This window comes from Sturnus vulgaris, chromosome 3 (assembly GCF_052056855.1).
Source record: "Sturnus vulgaris isolate bStuVul1 chromosome 3, bStuVul1.hap1, whole genome shotgun sequence".
In the NCBI taxonomy this organism is placed as follows: Eukaryota; Metazoa; Chordata; class Aves; order Passeriformes; family Sturnidae; genus Sturnus; species Sturnus vulgaris.
Window position 1 is genome coordinate 46060789 of NC_142245.1, and position 16225 is coordinate 46077013.

Below are 16225 nucleotides of genomic sequence, written 5' to 3' on the forward strand. Positions count from 1 at the left end.
GGGCAAGTATTCATTTCAGGATGGTCTCTAATGAAGAGATGTGCAACAAAGCAACCTCCACATCACAGCTGTGTTAGTTACAAGCATTGACTAGATTTTGGCATTCACTTACCGTGAGATTGGCTATTACAAGCATTACAAATTACTTGAAAAACATCTTTACTAAGCAACTTGTGAACTTAAGAGAGCCCCCAGAGAAGGTAATATCATGGAATCATCAAGGAATACATACAGGAGAAAGTACAAGAATGCTACACTTCTGCTACTCACCCGCCATGCCTTTGCGCTTTTGAAACATTGCGCGATGTGGTGCTGAGGGTGCCGGCGCTGAACTGGCCTGCTCCTGAGCATCTTGGCTTGCTGTGGTTTTTATTAACTCAATGGCTGCTTGAAGAACTCTTAACTGCAGAACAACTGCCATATCTAGAGAGGCATACAAAGTATACATGACATGCTTTACACATCTTCAAGAATTTTTACCAGATGTTCATAACAAGTCAAAACGCAACATCAAGAACTATAAAACTCTAGATTCAACAGCGGTCACACAAAGTCACCTCACTATTCCACAGATATAGACACTACAGAAATGAGTTCTCATAGGAAAGCCATTGAATTTGACTACTCTAAAACAAGCTAAACGAAACTGTACAGAATGTTTTCTTTTAAATATCCTTAAAGAACTTTTACAGTCACACCACAAGGCAGGCTCCTAAGGGAAACTATTAATTTGAGAACCACTTAGAAGAGAAAGGTTCATCACCAGAACACTTCCCCTTCTCCCTCAGCAGGATAATTAAACAAAAAACAGCAGGAAAGGGATTTACTTTTCCAGTCCCATGACCCCAAAAATTAGCAGACAACTTACTTTGCATCCTTGCATTTTTACTATTTTGGAGATGACCCAGCAGCACAATGAGGTCTTCAATAACACGAAAATATTGAGAACCTGAGGAGCTGCAGGCATGAATTGCAACTGCTACCAGCAGCTGTTGTATATCGCATGCAAGTAACTTGTAGTCATTCAAGGGAATGCTGCAAACAAAGTTGTAGTTACCAGAAACATGACAATTCTAGTAGATTGTAACCCTTATCAAGACCCATTATTATTCCCCTTGCTACTTCTGCCAAATGGACCTAAGATTATGTTGTACCTCATATAAAAATGTTACTGCAGAAGACTAGAAAATTATAATTCAAAACATTTCTTTAGCATTAACTTTGGCAGATTGGATGCCTGCAGATTTTTGAGGCATTCTAATGTTGAGCGCAGCAGAGTTTTATTGGAAAAGCAGTGATGTATTACGATCAGATTTTTAAGTTGAAGAACAAGTCTGAAATCCTATATTTCTCAAAAAAAAAAAAAAAAAAAAAAATCAGGATAATCTCATTTTGTAATCATGCTGAACAAAAACTATATTGAGGTAAAAAGGAAACCTTTCCATTTCTTCAGGATACCAACTAATGAAATAAAATAACAAAGCCCTGTCTCTCCTTTGTTCCTTGTATAACCTTTTTTAAAATACAGAATCTTTATAGCTAATAAAGTCACTGAAGTTACTCAAAGTCTCAAATATTAAATCATAGGCAGTACAGAAGAGCCTTTTCTTCAGTTTTGATATTGGCATAGATACAGAAGAATGCTACCATTTCCTGGGCCTTTATCTCACTGTTTAGTTTTATTAAGAAAAGCATTGAAAGTGCAGATGGTGTGACAAACTCACATTTTAAAATGTCATTCCACTTGAACATTTAAGGTATGGAGGGAACATTTTATACTCAATTATTTGACCTGACTAAACATTAACTTATAGGTATAAAGCTGAAAACCTCAAACCCAGTAGTTTGCACATGCTCTGATAATTTTAAAAAGTAGAAAAAATACAACACAGTAATTTCTTGCTAGCCTTAAGGCTGTGCCTAGAATATTGGATAGCAACAGAAACAATACTTACTTTGTTTCCAGCCCATTGAGAGCAGCCAGCGTATTACACAACACATACAGCAAACCATTATCAAGCAGTAGGTCTGCAACTTTTGAGCAGGAATTTATGATTTGCAGGAGAAGACAGAAGCAGTTATGCAGGAGAACATTATCATAGAGAGAATTCTCTATTAGACCCAGAACAGGAATGACACACCATTTTCGAAAGAGTCCAACACTCTTGACATCTTCCAGATCAAATCTGTTAACAGAAATAAGAGTAAATGGCATCCTAAAGAACAAACTGATAACAAAAATAGTACATGCAACTAGAATACCAATTATGTATCATATGCTCATATTTTGGCAAAGATGTCCATGGTAAGTTCCTACATTTCATTGTAGTAACAATACTTATCTACTAAAAAGTCCAATAAGAGAAAAAGAAACTTTTCATAGAGCCACAAAGAAACGAAGATCCTAAAAAGTAAATCCCACGCTTCAGCTAACTACCAACTGTCTACAATGTAGACTTCATGCAAATAGAGGGGGTTTTAATCACTGCAGAAGAATGTTGCATCACCTTTCCAATACATAGACGCCATGAGAGAACAGATATAGCTTGTCATCACTGTAACAATATACTGACGGGCAGCAGGTTTGACGTCCTATATCCATTACTGCTGAAGTTTAATAAAGTTTGGCACCTGGCTTATAGCGATTGCAGAATTCAAAGCAGTGCTTCAGACCGTATTTTATTTGTGCACTAAGAAATTGCTTTACTATTATAAGGTTATGAGCCCATCATATGACTATTATACACAATCCTAGAAACTTGAGACATTAGAATTACCTTTCCAGCCCCACAATAAATCCTGAAGTAACAGTTTTCTGCCTTGGGGCAAATTAAGCAGCCATAACTAAATATTGCAGTTAAACTGGAATAGTTTTTGAGTGGTGAAGATCAGGTCAAGATGCAGAAGCAATTTGGCTACAAATCCTGCAGAGGCAGCAATTGAGAAGGACCTTTTTGCAAGATTTTTCCAATGATTGTATTTACACATGTCATTTCTGTACAAGCATTAAGTAGTCAGACTAATTCTAAAAAATATTTATTTGTACAGCTGTCTGCTTAAAGGTAATCTCCTTTTCTGTCAATATGAGATGGCTCTTCAGTTCATGAAAATGATGTTATCTCTGGGATTTTCCCTAAAACAGCCAGCCATTAAAATCTGGAGCCAAGACGAGGAAGCAGCTGTGGCATCAAGATTTTCCTTAATTACCTACCAAAATCCAAGATTAGTCTAGTGACTACTAAAAACTTCTAAGGATACAAATCGGTTTCATGTAGGAACAGAGAGAGTTAAACTAACTACACAACATTTGAGTTCAAGGCCTCTGAGGCACAAAGGCACAAAGTCTGAGTGTTTACAAGATCCCAGCTGACAGCCTCCATCAGATGAAGTTGCTTACAAGCAGTTTAAGGGCCACACAATAGCCCTAAGGATTTTAATACATTTCGATGTTAAACAACAAAAACATACCAAAATAGTTTGAAGGAACCTTTTTTGTGGTTGTTCACCTAACTCGCACATTGTTACAGGATATAAAAGCACAGCATTACTTACTCTTCATCCAAGCCAACAGAGCGGCCAAAAAGCATTTCCAAAAAGCATTCTATAACTTCCTGAGTCCCCTGATGGAGATAGAGCTGGTTGGCTAGCAAAGAAAAGCCACGATTCTTTAAGAATTTCTCCTTCTGCTCCCTCCTTGCTCTGTTGAAATATGCATCCAACAACTAAAAATAAATGCATAATTATGGTGTAAGAGTTAAACATTTAATATAACTGCCCTGGAAGTTAAATTGTTGTCTGTGATTGAAATTTTTTTTTAATTCAAGATTGTAAAACATCAATTAAACTACTGCAGCTGCTATCTACATGTTCCTTGTTACAATCAACATCTGATAAGATATTTTTGATCTGAACACTCCTACGTTTTTCATCAAGTTTGGGGCAGATGAAGTCACACACAACAGTAGGCAAATGCATAAATACTTTAATTTTTTATATTTGTTCCATCTTACACTTTGGTGTGCATGCAAATGCATGCATGACATTTGTTACTATTAAAGCCATATAGCCTTATTATTTTTTAAATTAAAATATAAATCTACTCCAAATTTTTTATCTACATAATGTTGTCATATAGAAACATTATCCTTAATACTACAAAAATCTCTGAAAACATTTTGAAGCCTCAAGTCCATTTCAGTCCACACGTGTGAATGACTCCTCAGAACAACTCAAAGCCAACTGTTACAACACAAACTAAGGTGCAAGCAGTTTTTTACACACTGCATCATGTTTTGTGTCACTGACTTTCTGCATTGTTGCTTCCATTTACAATGGTAATGCTATCATAAGCTCTTAAGGCCTTTGGCTTACACTAGGGACTGTATTTATCTATTCAAAGTCTGCATTTATGTTGCTTTTTGATTTGCTTGTTCTTTGTTTTTTGGGTTTTTTTAACTCGTACAGTGAAAACTTATCTTAAAACTCAGATATAAATGCAGAAAACAGAAGAAAGCTAAACAAAAATATTAAAATCCCATCATACTTCCAACATATTAACCATGCTGGTACACATCTTTTTAGGAGAAACATTTGATATAGGCCTACTTTAATGACTCCTTGTTGTATGAGAGGAGATGGGTGGTTCACCAGAACTATAAGATAATCAGGCTGGATGAGTTTGTCCATCACATCTTCTAGCATGATATCTGGTAGGATTAGGAGAACTCCACGCAAGAGATCATATAATCCACAACAGATAAGCACAAGATAGTCTTCTGCACATCTGAAAACAGAGAAATATGTTTCACCACAGCAGGAAAGATTAAAAAAATGCAAAATTGCAATTCTTGAGGGACAGGAAGAGGATTCAGGTTAGAAATTTGGAAGACAATTTTTCCAATACTTCTAATTACCAATCTCTATTAACACTTATTTTTAGATGGCAGATGGTAAAAAGGATAATCTAAACAGAACTACTTTTTTGTGAGCAGTTCCCACTTTTACTGTACAGAGCAAAAATACTGATTTCAAAAATTTGTAACATAAATAAAACAAAAACTGAAACAGAAAATTCTATATACTAAAAGCTCAATAGATTTGTGTGTGACAGCTATTGAAAACATTCCCTTAATTGTCAGACTTTAGATTTTTTTTGGAATAGTAATCAAGAGCAAGAACTGTGAAATTAAAGCTCATGTTAATTATTTTGTGCTTACCTGTCATCAGGGCTTTCAGATGGTTTTGGGGTATTCTCATTAGCTGAAGAAAAGGCAAGACTGTCCCAGTCTTCAGGAAGAACATTCTTGTCAGCAAAGCTTGGCCAGCGAGCAATGGCTGATGATGCTCCAAGAACAGAGAATGCCAAGCCTAACCCCGCAAAATTACTCTGCCCTTTCTGAAATGAAGGCAGTCCTTTCAGATTGTCTGGACGACGTAGTGATAGCTCAGCTCCACCACCACCACTAGCACCAGCTTCATTACATTTCAGGTCTGCATCAGCTTCTTTACTCTCTAATGCATTTTCAGATAACTCTACTTCTTTTGCAATATCCTCAAATGTTTCAGCAGATGTTAGCTCTGAGTCACAAACTGTTTTTGCAGACTCACAGCTGCTAAGGAACAGTTCTTCCTGTACTCTCTTTATAGTTTCAGAACTTTCTACAAAACCAATTCTACTCTGAAGATCAACGTAGTCACGCTCACCAAGGATCTGCAGGTCACCAACACTGCTGCCCAGTCTTTTTCGATGAACTTGGGGTGAGGAAGTAGGTGATGCTGGTAAGCTTTTAGAGAGCCTTCTAGGTGCCCGAGAGCTTATCTTCTGCTGTACCCTAGCCTTGGATGTGTTCCCTAGAGAAATAAGGGTATCTTTAGAATTCTTTCACACTAAAACTCTGCTTTTCTCTTAATGTTACACTTGTCATCTACTTAAAATCGTAGTGGCCCAAGTGAACTTTATGTACAAAAATGAATCAATGCCTAACACAGCTCAGATTTGGTTAATCAAAGTATAGATAGTAAGCTATTACACAGCCATATATTTAGCAAGTCACAAATGTGAAAGAAATAAAATGCAAAGTAATTTTTGCCAATATGCCAGAGTTTCTACATTGAAGTTATGATCCTTTCACCTAATCCTCAGCTGGAACCTTTATAGAATCACAGAGGGTGGAGGGCACATCTGGAGGTGTCTACACCAGAATCCTTGCCCAAAGCAGGGTCAAATAGAGCAGCTTGTTCTATTTGGAGCTTTCTGTAAGAGGTCCAATCTGTAGTGTTGCAGTGGACATCAAATTACTCCTCAGCAACTCTTTTGCACCAAGGTTTTAGACATACTTCAAATTTAGAACAAATAACTACGTTTTAATTAACAGTGCTTACTTTTAACTGCACATTGTGATCTGAAACAGTCAAACTTTCAGAGCAATTAGAAGTCTTTAACAAAATACAGTTTATGAGATAAAGATGTCTATACAAGACTAGTAGAAGCAGTTCCCTGTTAGTCTAGGAAAAGGAGAATTTAATTCACAAGTATTTCGAAAACTATGCATCCATTAGTACTGATGCATTAGCATTGTATTTTTAATGAGAAATTTATGAAAGAAATACATGAATATACAAACACACATGCCAACACAGCCAGACAAGATTGGCCTTCACACAACAGGGGAGATCTACACAGCTGCAACACTCTTACAGTCAAGCCTTCAAACATATTAGCAGGTAGTACAACAAATTGCACACCCACATGCAGGTAGCAGGTTACTTAGCACATACAAGTTCAGGTATTTTATAGCATAATACAGTGCTAAGGGGTTGGAATGGACCTTTAAAATCTTCTAGTCCCAGCACCTCCTGCCATAGGCAGGACAGACACCTCCCACTAGACCAGGTTGCTCAGAGCTTCATCCAGCCTGGCCTTGAACACTGCCAGGGCTGGGGCACCCACAACCTCTCTAGGCTACTTGTTCTAGTGTCTCACCACCCTCACAGTGACAAATTTCTTCCTAATATCTAACCTAAACTTGTCCTCCTAATTTGTACCCATTACATCCTATCACTATTATAGTTCCTGATTAAATATAAAATTATATAAATTATAAATGTATTTTTATAAATATTGGAAATTTTAATTAAGTATCACAAACACAAACATCTATTTTCACAAAAAAATGTGTTGAGTATTCCTCTGGTACACATGAATAATCTCTAGTCAAAAATAATAATTTGGTAATACTGATATTTAAAAAACATTAAAAGTACTCATTTAGAAGAATGAGATTTCATACATTTTCCATACAGGAAAGGGACTGATTCTATACACAATTTAGTATTGAGGTATGTTCATCATACCACTTCTTTACTAAAAAGACTAAAAAAAGTGAATAAACATTGTTTCAACTGAAGTAGTGCTTGAAGACACAATTTCCTTTTCCTAAACAAAGTAGCAACAAGATAACAACTGTAAAAAGGTATAACATTGAGATATGCAGAATATAGCCAGTGGCACATGATTTGAAGTATACTGATGGATGTTAGGGACTATGCACAAACAAAAATATCAACTTAATGCTTTCTGCCCAGATAAGATAGCTGTTCATGGCTCACTACTTTAACTGCTGCCTAGTCATGGCACTGTCATACATCTCTAGCAGGTCTGTTTAACAAATGATTCTGCTTATCTGGTCCACTTCACTGCCTGAGCCATCAACGTGGCAATTTGTTTCAACTTAAGAATGAAGGGCATTTTAGGTAGCATGTTCTCTTCCATCCTTCTTACTCTGCTGTTCAGGCATCAAACTCGAAGGGACAGGGAGAGCTTTGTAACAAATATCTGTGGGAAAGTAATGCTTTAAGGCACTCTAGGCATTTGCCAAAAGATGTAGTCTTAGCATCCTTGTTTTACCTTCCAGTGGTAAAGCTGCAAATCCAGTTGGAGATGTAATCACGAATGTGGAATTGTCTACTGACTTCCCACCACTGCTGGAATTTCTCAGGTACCTAAGTGATTCAACTTTCTCCTGGAAAATTTTGCCATCTAGAAAGAAAAGATAAGGGGGAAACTTACATAAAAGCTTTTTATATTTGTATTGCTGATAAATTAGACTCACACTAGTAGGGTGGTTACATTTTGAGCTGATCACTGGAGGCTAATGAGAAGTGCACAAGTCCAAACAACTGAGAAAAAGCAGTTTTTGGTTTAGTGATAGGACTTCAAAATTTACTTTAGAACAATAAAAATACTATGATGTACTAAAGTAATTACATTTAGAGATGGTCCTTGCAGACACACAAGTAGTGACAGCTGACTTTTTGTCATGTCAAAAAGAGGTGGCTGCTCTCGAACAGCCTAAAAGGGCTTCAAGTATCAAAACATGCATTCTCCCCTTACTCAGAATTTTACAACACTTAGTATTAGAGGACAGATACAGATAAACACAACTGTGCTGCCTTTGAAACTGATCACTAAAGCTCGAGGTACACAGGTATTTGCAAAAGGAAAATATTTCAAACTTGGATGATGCTTTCCATGTTTACATGGGTTATAGCTTAGGTTGTACAATGCTAATATTAAAGCAGGAATTATACATTGTCTCACATTTTCAAGAAGAGCAAGAAATCTCTTAAAGCTCACATCAGTCATTTTGTCACCAAGATCATCCAGTACAGATATATTAAAGCAGCTGTTGTTCTGGGTCTGCACCCCTCAAAGCTCACAAGCACCACCAGGAACTTGTATGCAATGAACCGATTGTGCCTGACAATGATGTCTTGCAGTGCAAGTCATCAATTGCTAAAAATGCTCCTCTGGCCCTTTAGTTTTTCAGGAATTCAGTAACAAAACAAGAAAGTAGAACTGGAGAAAGGACCAAATACACATTTCTGAAGAAGTTCCATTTACCCACATACCATTTACTAGGTAAGATAGATTTTTTTTCTAAATTTCCCTGCAGACAAATATCTACACAGGCAGCTAAACTTAAGCATACCATTTAGCAGCATCAAACTTTAAGAAAGTTAAAGGCATAACCACCAGAGAAATTACCTATGGCTATAGACAGAAGAAAGTTCTCCAAGTAAACAAAGTCTAACTGTAACATGCTTCAGAGAAGTAAAAGTCGTTTACAGTATTAAGTCCCAACAGTTCAATAATTTTTAATATATAGTCATTAAAATATAGCAACTTTAAAAAAAAATTAGTTTATGACCAGATTTTTATCTTTCTGTTTATCTAAATGTGGCATATTTACCTATGTGCAGGGAAAAGTAGAAGTTGGTAGGGTTGTGACAAACATATGTATTAGTAGGAGGGTGAACTGCTAAGAGGAAATTGAAGACCAATGTCAGCAATTCCAGGTCTGGGGGAGAACCAAGTACTTCTTCAATTATTTTCACAAATGACCTGCAAACCTCCCGAGGCAGGGATGCAAGGTGTCCCTCTTTATGCTCCTGGAAAGAAAGGGTAGTACAACTGTAGGCTACTTGCAATTTCAATTTGACAAGCTCTTTTTTTTTTTTTTAATTGTCATGCTGCAGTAGAACAGACAAGTAAAGAAGCTCAGCTAATAAAGCTGTACTCTTTAATTTTGAGAGGAGCTACTGTACGTCCTGAATGTTATTTAAGTCCATTATGCACCAAATATTGCATATGTTATGCAAGTTGATTTTTAGAAAAATGAGCATCTTCTCCATACTATACTGCTCTACCATGAAATGCTGGAATTTTAGGACATGAATCACCACTGAAAGTATAGTTTATTGTCATTGGATTAAATATTTGTAGAGAAATTAACAGCTGCAAATACCAGTAATTCAAACATATTAACAAATTTCTGAACAGTACCCCAGTGAATCTTCTGTATTTCCACTTCAGTAGCCATTTTTACAAACATGCACATTTGAGCATCTTTGATAACGATATTTATAATTTGACCTTAATCAAGCATTCTATATAGTTTGACAATGGCTACCTGAAAAAAATCTATTAAAAGTACATGGATTTTAGAACAAAACTTCATGAAACTTGTGGGAAACCTCACTGAAAGGTGAGCATGGTGATTATCTAGTTTCTTTCCAGCTTCTCTAAATTTACCACCTTTTTTGATACCCAAGCACCTTAACTGAGATTGCTGTGAGAAAAGATGAAGTTAATTTAAGCAAGTTTTTCCAAAGAGAATGGCTTATATAGTTTCACCTTTGTTCCATCATCCCCCACAAAACTGCCAAGTCATTGGCCAATTGGATAGTTTTTATAAATTATATAAATGTATATATTAATTGAATTAAAATTTTATAAATTTTATAAATTAATTTTTCACCATATGCAAAATAAAAGGAGAAATATGAAACATTCTGTCTCTACACAATTGCACTGATACACAATTTTAGAAGTTGACTATAACACTAACAAGTTCCAAAAGTAGGGAACACCACATAAAAATGAAGAAACGAAAAATTTACAGATACTACAATATTTTTGTAAAAAACATCATTGAAAGAGAGAAAAATACATTTCATGTGCTGAAGTGAGAAACTCAGAATAAAAAGGAATGTAAGATAGAAAATAAGAGCATAGAAAAAAGTGATTACAATATATATTTTCACAAATGGATACATGTACTATAAGCAGGAAACCATTTCAAAATCATGCTCTTAAGAAGTGCCTATCATAAGACTGAAGCATTTCTCTAAAGTCCTTTCTGGCATAACTATTTCCATGCCAGGGAGGAAGCTACTACTCTATCAAAATTGAGTTGAGTGCTCAGACTGAGCACTACAGGCAGGCTGCCCCACTAACTGTGATGAGATAACAGCACAGATAGTTTCACTAACTGCACAGTATCTGGTTTTCAGTAACAAAGACAAGAACCAGCAAGAGACATCTCAGGTCTTTCTATATAAAAGGGACAGTTCATTTCAGCTCCTACTGGTGTATGGCTGTACAAGTAACCTAGAGCCTAGGTTTCCAAATCACACCAGATAGTTACAAGCTCTTGTCCCTTCTGTCCAGCAGTAAATGGAGCACCCAGTAGAGAACTGTACCAGTTTATAGCAACAATGCCTGTTGAAGATGGAAGTAGTCTGGAAGCACAGAGGACAACATACTCAAATTCTGCTCCAGAATTTAGTCCCTTCTATCCCACCCTCCCCCAATAAAAATAAGTATTTGCCAAGGACAAAGTAGGATTTCAGAGTGGAAGTACCTGCAGAACTTGACAAGTCAACAGGAAGTGATGGACCACTTGAGCTTTCAACAGCTGTTTAATGTTAAACATCTGTTGGTGATGGTTAGCTCTTATCAGGATTTCTAGAGCTGCTAACAGAGTTTCCCAAACACCTTGCTGAAAGACAAAAAAAACCAGAATGTAGCTTCAAAAATATTTGTGAGTCTATATACTGAGGAAAAAAAACCCAGCAAACACAACAAAGTCAAGTTCGTTTTACACCTAAGATGATGACTAAAGGAGTGCAAGTGGTCAAGTCAGAACAGGTTAGAAACCAATTAGGAAAGTCATGCTCATACAAAATTAAGCATGTTTTAATGATTAGCCTACAAAAAAAATTACTTGTCTAAGATTAGTTTTGTACATTCTTAGATATATTAACCCTGAATGGTTATTTTCAACAGTTTAACTCCAACAGAAAACAGGTCCTCAGTTTCGCCACAAAAAAATTATCAATTCAATTAAATTCTGTAAATTTAGGCTGCACAGTCACAGAATTTAATACACGAAGGCTACCTCCATCATTGATCACAGGAGATTGATATTACAAACAGATATTCAAAGAAAAACAAGGGAACATTAATTTTAGAAAATCACAGTAATTAGCTAACTACTACTCCTCCAGTTACTAACATAACTGGAGAAATTAATTTCAGCCTTGATAATACTTTTTTTTAATATTGACTTTTAGATCTGAAGTACTTCCAAAATTATTTACCTTTGCTTTAGACCATATCTTCCAGTCAAGCAGCAGCTTCTCTAACAACTGGACATCTTGAATAACTGCAGTAGAATCTGGGTCAAGATGGAATTGCCCATTTTCATTTATATAAAGAATCTCATCACTGCAGCATCCTTCAAGGAGAGTCTTAAAGTGGGGAGAAATTTTTTCTGAGTATCAAAACAAAGCATTGCAGGTGTTCTATCCAATTTATAAAACAAATTAAATCTTTAAAGAGAGAGTATACTCTTGATAGGAAAGACCTATCTACCTGGTCAACCCCAATCTTGCTTCAAATCACTGTTCAGTTTGTAAAAACTGCTTCAAACAACTAAAATCTCAGAAGTTTCTAGATTTGTCCCAATATTGAACAAAATATCAGGTTTAAAAGAGGACTTTACCTTCAGCATGCAAAATCCAACAATGCATTGTGGTTTGATCAACACCCTACGAATCATAGAGTAACCATTACAGTTGTCCATCTCCTGTATTCTCTGCTGATTGTATTTTGTTAAAGATAGTATCAGTTGTAGTGCTAAAGCTTGAGTGTCTTCACAGTTGCTAATCTCTACTACCTGAGGAAAAGGCAAATTTAATAAGACAGTTTAAGTGAGAAACATCTAGAAAAAAGTTACACTCCTAAATAACTACTTACAGATTAAATCTCTTCTAAAGCATTCGAGATTATATACATAACCTTCATTTGGCTGTGTGTACACTCAGATGTTGTACTTGAAGTGATAATTTCTACTGTGCTAAATTATGATCTGCTAAGGAAATACAAGTCCCATTACAAGAATCCTTTCTACGAAAAAATCTGTTCTAAATAAATTTTAAGTAGAAGGTACTTGCTATACTACAAAGTCACAAGGTTGTGAAATACATGAGCCACTAATAAGAATAAACTATTTGCCCTGAAAAAAAAGTATTTTTCCTGAAGTGTTCAAGCTATAAAAAAAGATTTCTGAAGTTCTAGACTAAGTTTAGCTGTAAATGTCAAACATTAAAGTTTGATTTTATCCATAAAGAGACCAGCAATTTTGTAGATGAAGAGGATTAATCCTTTTTCCCTCTTTGCTTTCTACAATTCTTGAATCCTAAGAGCAACTAGTATTTTTACCAAAAAATATACAAGAATGCAATCTCACATTAATGGGATTTCAGATCCTATAGGCTCTCTTGACATGTACCTGTTAATTCTGCTGCACTTACATTTATACACCTTTATTATACAACCTGCATTTTCTCACAGCTGATCTATTGTTTGCTTGACTGTTGCAAACAGTCTTCAGCAGAATCTATTGCAGATACTCAGCATAAATTTCCATCATAAAATAACATGGATTAGAATTTTCACCTCAGATTTCAGTATTAGTGGTGAATTTACCACAGGCAGTGTCTTTATAACGATAATCTAATGTGCATTTATTTGTTACTACTCTCATATCTTTCAGAGAAATACCAGAGGCATATAAATCAGACACATCTTAGGCCTACAGTAGTACTTCGAATTAACTGTAGTACTTCAGAGACTGCTAGCACAAATATTAGCCTCTCCATGTACAGGTCACAGTTAAGCAGTACCTAAATTAAGGCCTTACTATTTTTCAAATAGCATTTTTTCTTAGGATAAGAAAACAGCTGAACAGTTACCACCAAAAAGCTCTCACTATTCACTAAATAAAAATAAAGCTTTGCACACCATGTAGTTTCATATTTATTCATACTTGCATTATAAATATCCTGTGGTTAAAGTGGTTAAAGACAGGCAATGAATTTAAGTGTCTCAAAATTAGAGATGAAAAATATAATCAGTTCTAAAATGTCCCTAAAAATAATCTTTTGATATTTAAAAGCCTCATTTCTAAATCAGAATGTAATTCCCCACCTTACATACTGGCAATATTATAAAACCCATAATGCAACGGAATTATAATTACATTTCCAGTTTAAGACTACCTGCATGATGCAGTCTTATGCCAAGGGTATTTTCCACAAGTTTTCTTTAACAGAAAAGCATCACATTCAGACTAGAGCAAGGCAGCTAGAATAATGTGATTTTCTACTCAAGATACAAGGAAAAGTTTATATGGGAAAAGACAAACACACATCCCTCTCCTCCAGCCCCCTTACCCTAGCAAAGAGGAAAACAAATGCACCAGTGCCTCCAATTTCATGCAGTATACTCTGAAGAGTTTTATATTCAACCGGCTGAAGTGCTTTTAGGTGATGGGAGTCCAACACATTGCTCTGAACTTCTTTCAAACTGAAAGGTCTCTGAGAAGGAACAGTTTTCACTTGACCTTTGAGTCTAATCACAGGCTCGTATATGGTGTACTGACCAGGGCAGCTTGTGGTATAAACAACAGCAAGACTCTCCTGAAAAAAAGAGGAGTTTAATTTTTTTCTATAAATTCAATACAAAACCCCACACACCAAGGACACAAAAAGCCAAACACAAAAGTCACCTAACAGCAAATACTAACAACTTTGGCACTTAATTTCTATTTTACCATTAACATGCACTGAAGTTGTGTGTGGATACATGTACACTAAAATGCAACAGGATTCCCAAATCTAAGCAAACTCATGCAACAGCTAAAGCACAGAAAATTCAGAAAACTCCAAGGATCCCCCCATCACCTATAGAATTACATAACTGTTTTGCATAAAGACCAAAGTTACTAACAAATTTAAAATAAAATGAGCATATAGAGGTATTTTGAGTAAAGTTTCCTTTTCTAAAATGGCAAGTACAAAATAGTGATGTTTTTTAAAAGTCTTCTCCAGCTTTTTGTTTTAATTCTATTCTTTAATTAGCTTTGCCATATGAAATTCAACACAACACTCTTCATTTCATTAATGAAGAGATTTAAACCAAATCCAAAGCTTCTATGGAAAGTAACTAACTTATTTTCACAGAAATGTAAAACGGTCTTATTTGGAAGGTTATTTAAAATAGAGAAATGATTTCACTTAAGGAGCTTGCACTTGCAAAGATTAATTTATCACTTGAGCACATGGTTCTTCTGTCTGCCTATCTGGTCTTCTGTAAGGCAAAATAAGCTTATAAATTGCATGACTGATTTGTTAAGCTCTTATCCCAGTCATTTCTTCTTAACCTATTCAAAATTTAGTACCATTGTCTACAAGAATCACATCCAGACAGAATGAGTCTTTGCCTACAGCTACAAAATGAAATCGGAAAAATCCCTCTAGTGGTAACAATTCATATGGCAGGAATCACTAGTGTATGAATTCCCAGAATATAGCAGGCTTCACTGATAAGCAAGTTTTATTTTTTTCTTCTTGTAGCAATAAGTATATTTACACCTGCATCTGGCAGGGATGTTTCAGTCTGGAAAGATGAGGAAAGCAGAATTTGCCAGCTGGAAAATGATTTTTCAGCCAAAAATGATGCAAATTTATTTCCTCCAAAACATTCAAGGAATTTGCATTAATTCTTTTGCTTCCTTAAAGCCAGATAAATCCTCATTTCTCCTCTTCTCTCAGTTTTAATCTTAAAAGGTTAATTTAGCAGTCCTTGGCTGCTTTTACACTAATGGAGGGAAGAGCTATGTATCCATCCTAGAGTTTTTGGTGGTACTTGTTTATCCACTATGATTTAATGTGCAGTATTATTTACAAATGCTGTAGCATACAGAAATTTTCAGAATACAACCTAAAGCAAGATGAAGTGGTCACCTTGTGTGGAGTTCAGCTCCCATTAAAATAAGTAGGAAGAGTCCTGCAATGATCTTAATGAGAAGAGGATTTGATCAAATGAAGCACTTTGGGAGACAGCTGGAAACATGTTCCCACTTTCTCAATCAGTTCTAAAAGATTAAGGACCATTGTTAAGTAGAAACTTACAATTAAAATCCCAACATCCACTTCCTTTTTTGTCATGAAGAGCTCCTTAATTTGTTCACATTGTAGAATCTCTTTACTTATGTACTTTGAGCAGTCAATCGATGTTTTGCCATATTTACAAGGCATTACAGATGTGAAGTCTGGGCCACACGTGTATAAGTAAAATGCTTCCTCTGGTCCAATATTTGCACCTAAAATCCATAAAACAATCTGTTAACTTTTTACTATAAAAATAAAGCAAAATTCATACATTGGCTAGTAGGATCAGAGACTTTACAAGGAACATCATTAACTGGATTTTGTAGACTCTGATGATAAAATAATCAGTGCAGCCTAATGCTTGCTATTAGCTACAGTAGATCAGTGACTTCTGACACATCACAGGCCAGATTAATTCAGTGGCAAA

At 35.7% G+C, this 16225-nt stretch overlaps 1 protein-coding gene across 2 annotated transcripts in view; it reads right to left on the minus strand.

The window, feature by feature from the left end:
* LOC106852240 (guanine nucleotide-binding protein G(I)/G(S)/G(O) subunit gamma-4) overlaps window positions 1-16225 on the minus strand; it is a 92922-nt gene that overhangs the window by 42504 nt on the left and 34193 nt on the right. For both annotated transcript variants that reach the window (XM_014874732.2, XM_088161528.1), the window contains exons 16-28: window positions 15820-16010; window positions 14080-14325; window positions 12348-12521; window positions 11944-12093; window positions 11205-11342; window positions 9252-9450; window positions 7907-8038; window positions 5217-5850; window positions 4606-4783; window positions 3553-3722; window positions 1956-2186; window positions 869-1035; window positions 271-423 (exon numbers count right to left, since the gene is read on the minus strand). In XM_014874732.2, coding sequence (XP_014730218.2) covers window positions 271-423; window positions 869-1035; window positions 1956-2186; window positions 3553-3722; window positions 4606-4783; window positions 5217-5850; window positions 7907-8038; window positions 9252-9450; window positions 11205-11342; window positions 11944-12093; window positions 12348-12521; window positions 14080-14325; window positions 15820-16010 — 2763 coding nt within the window. The remainder of the gene's footprint in view (window positions 1-270; window positions 424-868; window positions 1036-1955; window positions 2187-3552; window positions 3723-4605; window positions 4784-5216; window positions 5851-7906; window positions 8039-9251; window positions 9451-11204; window positions 11343-11943; window positions 12094-12347; window positions 12522-14079; window positions 14326-15819; window positions 16011-16225) is intronic.